Source organism: Neomonachus schauinslandi, chromosome 8, assembly GCF_002201575.2.
Source record: "Neomonachus schauinslandi chromosome 8, ASM220157v2, whole genome shotgun sequence".
Classification (NCBI taxonomy): domain Eukaryota; kingdom Metazoa; phylum Chordata; class Mammalia; order Carnivora; family Phocidae; genus Neomonachus; species Neomonachus schauinslandi.
In genome coordinates, this window is record NC_058410.1 from 14,303,142 (window position 1) to 14,311,297 (window position 8,156).

At 33.6% G+C, this 8,156-nt stretch overlaps 1 protein-coding gene across 1 annotated transcript; it reads right to left on the reverse strand.

Annotated features, from left to right (window-relative positions):
• Positions 1 to 456: 456 nt before the first annotated feature.
• On the reverse strand, positions 457 to 7,930 carry LOC110583597 (vasoactive intestinal peptide). Its single transcript, XM_021693606.1, has 6 exons — positions 7,824 to 7,930; positions 5,747 to 5,869; positions 4,817 to 4,921; positions 3,933 to 4,064; positions 2,787 to 2,875; positions 457 to 1,106 (listed from the first exon to the last, which is right to left on the reverse strand). Exons 1-5 carry the CDS (start codon positions 7,928 to 7,930, stop codon positions 2,830 to 2,832), a joined length of 513 nt encoding a protein of 170 aa, XP_021549281.1. The 3' UTR covers positions 457 to 1,106; positions 2,787 to 2,829.
• Between the last annotated feature and the right edge of the window lie 226 nt (positions 7,931 to 8,156).

The following is an 8,156-nucleotide window of genomic DNA, read 5'->3' on the forward strand; positions in this document are numbered from 1 at the left end:
TGGATCATGAGGAGAGGTTTAGTTTCCTGAGGGCTTCATGGAGCAATACCTTCAAACTAACCTGTGATATTTTCCTCCTGGCCTTATGTGAGAAAGAAATTTCTCTCATATTTAAGTCACTGCGATTTTAGAACTCACACAGAATCAAACATAGTCCTACCTCAAACATCACAAAAACTATCTAATGCCTGGAACTTGAGAGCTAAAAACGAGTTACTGCTGCATCATTTAACAGAATCAAAACCATAGAAAGTGTCTGCAATGATAATCAAAGTTCTTTATTTTCTCTATTTAATTTCCTGCAATCCCTTTGGAAAAATAGTTGTGTTTTCAAATGTACTTTCATTGAAGGAAGCTGATGACCAAAGCATTATTTGAGTAATTATGGAAAAAAAATTTATTACTGAAAAACAAATGTTCCATTCAGTTTACATTTTACACATACTTCACACAAGAAGAAAGGAAAGGTCGAATGTCAGGAACAGAGGCCATTTTCTTACACTAAAACACCACAACAGAAAAGAGCTTTCGGCAATTACAGATCCGAATTGGAGAGACTTTACATCTTACTCAAAATAAATGATGCCTAAAAATGTGAAAACGTATACCACTTTCTGAAAATCTGTTTCAAAGAATGTCTTTTTATCTTTGTTCTTGGTTTTCCCTTAGACATTTTGCAGTTTATTTAACACAGCATTCTAGCTGCTTAACATTCAAATTTAGACACACTGATTATGTGCTCCACACTTCTGAATAGTTAAGTATGCTCTATAAATAAACACATCATTTGTGTTCTATTACTACTCTCCCCAAAAGCTTCACATAATTGGAATTAACCTAGTATTTACTTATCACTAAATATATTTTTGTTAGAAAGGATACACAGCATATGAAATTACAGGATCTTTATGAGTTAAAGACAGATTTCAGAACTCTCAAATAATATTTACAATGTAAACATCACAGTTATTACATTAAGATAAAGTAAATCACAACATTCACAACACTATATATTTTATTTGGTTTTGATATTGAAGTTGTTTTCTTGAATTATATATTAGAACTCAAAATATAATTACTTCGCCTATCATTTTCCTCCATGAATTCTGAAAAAGAAAGAATTGGTGTTTTAAGCATAAAAATATTTTTATTTACAGCATCTTAGTTTCATTCACTCATCCACTCACTATTTCTCTTTGCCCTTTGTGAACAGCCTGTCATGACAGGAAATCATGTTCTGGGATATCAGAAAGCTATCTTCCAAAGGACTGATTGTCAGAAAGAAACTGAAATGTGAAGAGGCATTTTAATTAGTCATTATAATTACCCATTTGTAATTTTCACACATGGTTGACACACAGGATTTCCCATTAAGAGAATTTGTCCAAAGTTACCCATTCAGAAAAGAAAAGAAGGGAGGATGGAATCTCATAAATGATCTTACAGTTTACAAAAGACAGAGCGATTAATCCTCCTTTATATTTTAGTGCCTTTTGTATTTCTTAATTAAATGAAATAGCCTTCTTCTTATAAATGTTTTCGAGAAGCTGTATGTGATTTTTCTTCTTTGAGCAAAGGGACTTGTTTCTCTGAAATGTCTATACATGGTAAGGAGCAGGCAAGTGCAGGACCCTGAGTGTCTGTCTCTCAGTGGACAAAAGCAACCAATCAGGCAGGTGTCTTCTCAGACGCTCTGCCCATACTTGATGACTCTCTTAGCTCTCTGCTCCAGGAACTTCAGTAAGACCATGGATTGCCTTCAGTCTGAGTGTGGGTCTAGTTTAGTCTCCTTGACTTAGTCAGAGGTTGTAGTCCAGCCTACCTTGAGGTTTTACAATTAAAATAGTATTGTAACAGTAGCTCCCATTCATCTTACATATTATCTGTGGCTGCTTTCATGCTACAAGAGCAGAGTTTGAGTAGTTGTAACAGAAACCATATAACTCACAAAGCCAAAAATATTTACTCAGTAGCCCTTTACAGAAAAAAATTTACCAACCTCTGATACAATGATGACATAAAATTTCTTTAGGCACTTGCCAAATATTATAAATTTATTTTTATGAGCTAATGTAAACATTAATGTAACTCAGGAAAGAATTATATCTTGTATCCATATGTACAAAAAAGCAACTGGGTAAACAAGCTTATCACTTAAAGAAAAAAGCCTACTTGTGTTTTCTCTATTCAAAAAATATTTGAATATAAATACTACTGGATCATAGCACCTACACTCACTTTATAGGTAAAAGAAGCACATTTAACTTTGCTGCATAAAGCTTGTTATGATTCAAGGAATACAATTAGACCCAGAGTGCCTTGGTATTTTCATAATAATGAACCATGCTGCAGTTTGGTGGTATTTCCCTGTACTTAAATTAAATGAGGTGCTAATAGTCATTCGTGGGGCTAAACCTTAAATTAATAAAAGTAGCATGGCTCAAGTCTCAAGAAAAAGCCAGTTTTTCCTATAAGTGTGAGTCAGATTCCTCTGTTTTATATCTCAACAGAAGGTTAAAAATAAGTCTGAGTAAACTAGGAGTACCATTCAGGTAGCAAACTGTTGGCCCTTTGTGAGCTTTCTCTTTTTTGCTATCAGAGCACTGCATGAATCATTTTCAGCTGTTTATTGGGTTGGGGTCTGCTTCAGATAGAAGTGTCCTTTTCCATGAGGCCTCATTGTGAGAACCCTAAGCTGTTTTTTACCAAGTGACTCTTACCTATTGAAATAATTAGATGTTTGCTCTAAGAATAAAATAAGAATAAGAATGCATAGATATACCCACCACTGGGAAGTTGTCAGCAGCTTTGCTTCAAAGAGCTTTTCTATTATTTTTCTAGCTCTTCAGGAAAGTCAGGCGATTCTCCCTCACTGCTGCAGAACAGAAAATGAAAAGTGTGCATGTGAAGGCTCTTTGATGAGAAAGCTTCCACAGAACTGGTGATGTGTGACTTTTGCTGTTCTCTGTGCTCTGTAAAGTGCACTGAGGACTAAACAATTATCTTTGAGCTTAATTATTACCTAAGATTGCCCTTAATCTTACAATGTCTAAAATTATTTTTACAGAATTATAATCTGGTGGACAAAGGCATTCATCTTGTCTGATCTTGCCCAAGCAAGATTGTTCTTAATACTCACCATCTAAACAAAAATAATTGGAATAAAAAGAGAGAGCATCCCACTTCCTACTTATTACAATCCAATACTTAGACACCATAGAGAAACATAGGTTTTATAGAATCTTAGACTACAAGAGAACTCATGGCTTAATTTGGTAAAAAAAAGGTATTGAGTATGCATATGAAGGGAGTTCCATGTGGTATCAAATTGCTAATTGACTGCACTTTACATATTTAAAAAACTAGTACTTTTGGGGTTGACTGATGGCTCAGTCGGTTTCTGCTCAAGTCATGATCTCAGAATTGTGAGACTGAGCCCCACAGCAGGCTCTGGGCTCAGCATGGAGTCTGCCTGAGATTCTTTCCCTCTCCCTCTGCCCCTCCCTCTACACACACACACACACACACACTCTCTCTCTCTCTCTCTAAAATAAATAAAATCTAAAAGAAACACACACACAATAAAACCCCCCAAAAAACTAGCACTTCTGATAAAACCTGTCCCCAGATTCAGAGTAGATATCTCTACAGTCTCATTTTCCACCCTGGATGCACAGCAGAATCTAGTGGGGGAGCACCTAAAAAAAATACCAATCCATAAGTCCTAATTTTCTGGCAGTTGGTTTTGGGTAAGGCACATCAGGATTTTAAAAATTCTGCAGGGTAATCTAATGCCAGCCAAGTCTGAGCATTACTGCTTCACAGAGTATAGATAGTGAGATAGAGAGATAGATAAATAAGTCTTCATATGGAGCTTCTATTTCGGAACTTGTTTATAATTTCTCATTTTAGCAAGTTCTCTGTTTCTTTACCTCCTCTTCCCATTCAGAATTGAGTTCAAGTATTTCTTTACAGCCATTTGTTTTCGGAGGCGGGTATAGTTGTCAGTGAAGACGGCATCCGAGTGGCGTTTGATTGGTCCCTGGTCTTCTGAGATGCTATTGCTAAGGAATGCAAGGGAAAGGAAATCAAAGGGTTTTAACAGGAAATGATAAATGTGCCACAGTTCCAAGTTTCTTGGAGTCAGATAAAAAAGAATTCCAAAGCCCAATGTCTTTTCTATTACAAAAAGAATAAAAGAAAAATATATCTAAGCCTAAGTATAGGGGAGCAAGGAATAATCCAACATATTTTGGCACTTACTGGGAGCCTTAATACACCATTCTGTACTAATTGAGCAAATAATTTATCAAAAAAAAAGGAGGAATACTTGAAGGTGTGTTCTGCCCCGTTGGGAGGAAATTTTTTTAAAAAATAAATTCTTTACAAGCTTTGCCACCCTGAATAGTACCATCTAAATATTCAGCAATTGGCCATTTAAAGAAAAAACTTCCAATGCTTGGTTTGATCAGGAACTAAAAAACAAATACTGTGGCAAATATTAAAATTTGCTTCAGTTTATACTATGCCTTATTTTCTACTGCATCTAGTTCAACTTGATTGCAGATTTATAAATGATTGCCACTTAAGAAAAATAAATATGCCAGTGAGTCGTAGGATATCACTAAAAAGTTTATGTCCCTAATCCATGGGTCTGGTATATTTTGTTTAAGAATATAAATTATTTTTCCACTAATTGCACTATCAAGTTTGAGCCAAGTAAGTAAATTGTTAATAGTGAAAAAAATAACTTGCAGATTAAATAATTAAAAAAAACTTGCAAATTGTGTTTGATAAAATAATAAATTCTCTTTACCCAACTCGCTTTCCAATAAGGGACTCAAGGTATTTTTTGGCAGAAAGTTGACCCAAGAGCCTACTAAAGTCACTGGTAAAAACTCCATCAGCATGTCTGGCATTCCTAAAAGAAGGAAGAAGGATAGCCATTATCTTGTAAATGGTTTCCTAAAATATTACTTTGCCTCATTAAACAAGAAAGAAATTTATCAGCTGTTTGAAAGCTTCTTGTGCAAACTTAAGTCCAAAAGAAGGTTTCTTGACAACCTAATAAAAGATATTTTCTAGCCACTTATATTGAGATACATTATATATTTCTAGCACAAAACTTTGAAAAATTAAAGAATTCAAATTTTTAGAAGTATGTCTCTATATAAAGTAATGCCTTCTGGTAGAGTCCATAAAACTAATTCTCCAATAAATATTGATGGGAAAAATAATATATTAAAATTAGTTTCTCTTTATTTATTTATGGTGCTTTATTTCTTCTACTCCAAATAAAGATACATACAAGGAGAAACTATCTTGGTTTTTAGCAAAAACCTTATTATACTTTTTGCTATTTCTTCCTGCCAAAATATTTGGAAACAAAATCTCTTAAGATAGAGAGGCCCTTAGTGACTATCAACCAACTTTCCCATTCAAATCAGGAATTTTTATACTTTGTCTTTCTTCAGTATAGAGCTACTCTGTCTATACTTGAATGCTGCTCTAGACAAATGGTTCTGTATAAGTGAAGGATTTATTGATCTTAGTTAGTTACACTTTCTTTACATGAAAATCATGAACAGCTGCTAGAGTTCCAATAAATCAGGCTGAATGAAGCAATGGCACATGGAAACTTGTGGTATAGTACTGTAGGAATAGCTTCACGGTGACGCAAATTGTAAAACATTTATATTTCAAAAATATGTTTTCTAAAATAAAACTCCATAAAAAACAAACTCACCTGGACACATCATAATAGGGTGTATCATCCTCAGCTAATGCATTTTGCAAGATGTCGGTGTCTACTTTTAATGAAACTTGATCAGGTTCATTTGCTTCTTCAAGTGGTATTCTGTCATCCAACCTATTAGGAAAACATATAGTAGAGGTATAATGTATTTCTTTCTCAGAAGATAGTGTTTATGGTTTTACAATCACTGGAAATAAGATAATATTCTTGAAAAGTATTACCCATTCACAATATATGGATAGCATAGTTAGATTTACTAGCTTCTATGGTTTGGAGTATAAATAGTGAAATGTTTTATTATCCCATAAGATAGATGCCATGCAACTTTTACAAGCTGTATGTAACAAACATAAAGGTTATTTAGTTCAATCCTATCAGTGCAGTAAGCAAAGTACACTTTGTTGGCAATGTCTTCACTTTGTAAAGTTATTGTTCAAACTTAAGTCGAAAAGAAGGTTTCTTGACAACCTAATAAAAGATATTTTCTAGCCACTAATATTGAGATACATTATATATTTCTAGCACAAAACTTTGAAAAATTAAAGAATTCAAATTTTTAGAAGAAAAATTCTGTACAAAATAGAAACTTCAAAAAATTTTCAATATTCAATATGAAAACTGGGAACAATTCATATATTTGTTGGTGATTAGTATCATTTCTCAAACATTTCTTAAGAGGTGGATATTAACTGTTTTCTTTCTCTAGGTCTGTAAGCTTTAATCCAAAGATTCACGTTAGGGTGATATATTTCTCTGTATTAATAAAGTACAAAGAATCTCTCCATCTCTGAGTAGTTACTCAAATTCAATAAATTTTGTAGGGTCTTCTTATTTCTAATCTTATGTATTAATACAATTTTAGTGAAGTATGTGTAATGTTTTACTAAGTGACTAAGAATATCATGCTTATACATGGAATATGACTATTTTTGAATGCATGCACATTTTGAATACCAGCACACTATTAAAATTATGAGTGTGTCTATTTTCACTATTAGAGTAAACCTCCAAGGAGTGCATCAGCTCCTGGGTGCTTGTGCATCTTTTGATGATGTAGTAGTTGGTGGAAGTAACAAGCAGTCCTCTTTGTATGAAGCCTAGCAATCAATGCAAACTTCAGCATTCTTGTGATTGTTTGTTGAGATATGTGATATAACCATTCAGATAGAATCATTCTGTTTAGTTATAAAGCAACATAAGATCTGGCTTTAAACAGATTTCACAAATGCTAATAGCTAAGAGATTATTCAGTCTATTGAGTATAAGTCTACCCTGAAAAAAGAATCAGAAATGGGAATTTGAGCAAAGAGATGACAATTTTGTCCTTAGATATAGTCGTGCCTATAAACTGGAAAGACAAAATGAAACTAATGTAGTTTTCATTTACTGTTTACTTCTTTGAGATAAATTTTAAATAAGATTGTGTTATAATTTCTGAATTTGAGATATGAAATACAACATAGAGAACAGTGAAACTAAGGATTTAGGGTTGAAACCAAGTGCATTAAAATTCACTCACTAGGGAAGGGTATTTCAGTAGATCAGTTATTCCACAGTTTACAATATTGGCAAATTGATTCTGGCTAGATAGGTAGATCTGTCCAGCATGATTGTATATATGTTTCACTAATCAACTACTAACCTTAAGATTATTTACTGAATGAACTTGAAAATGAACTATAGAATGAGGCAGGCAACTAAACATCTATTTTTTTCCATCAGAAACTGAACTGAACTGAGATGACAATGGATAAAAGCTTATTAATTATCTAAAACTGGTTTTGAATGAAATGAGAATCAAATCCTTCTTTCTCTCTGTTTGGAAAAGTGATCCACCCTATCCTTAAAACTAGTCATTGACACTGTCTCTCATGCCCTGAGAGTGGATTCCAGGATATAGAATAGTCATGTTGATTTGGTGTTCAAAAAACTTGCTTAACACGTCAGCCAAAATATTTAAATAAATAATACATAACTTAAAAAATTGAGTTTTCCAAAATAACATATAGGAAATCCCCATATACATAAAGAAGGAATGTTCAACTGTCTGAATTGCAAGAATACTTACCTCAGAGCAGAGGGTGCTCCAAAAAGAGGCCATGCCAACGTGTGAGAGAAGAGCATGCTGACAAGTGTTAGCAGCACAAGTAGCTGGGACTTACTTCTGGTTTCCATCTTTGTACTTTGAAAGAGAGAGAATCACATCAGCTTTCCAACCAAAGATATCACCCCAACAAAGTAATTCTGAATCTCTAGTAGTAATTTCTGAAGGCTCTTGCAGCGTTGGGAAAAAGTAATTTTCATCTTACAGAAAGAGTTAAACTGCAATATAATTAATTTTTAAATCAAGAAGATTTTGTTGTTGTTGTTGACAACTGCTTGAATAAAAATTAGGGTCCTT

Bases quoted from the DNA above. Each gene is read 5' to 3' on its own strand.
- LOC110583597 (XM_021693606.1), bottom strand. From the start codon at position 7,930: ATGGAAACCAGAAGTAAGTCCCAGCTACTTGTGCTGCTAACACTTGTC. The intron at 4,922-5,746 runs GTGAGTTTGTTT...TCCTTCTTTTAG, and splicing joins CCCTATTATGATGTGTCCAG to GAATGCCAGACATGCTGATG. The intron at 2,876-3,932 runs GTAAAGAAACAG...TCTGTTCTGCAG, and splicing joins ATTCTGAATGGGAAGAGGAG to CAGTGAGGGAGAATCGCCTG.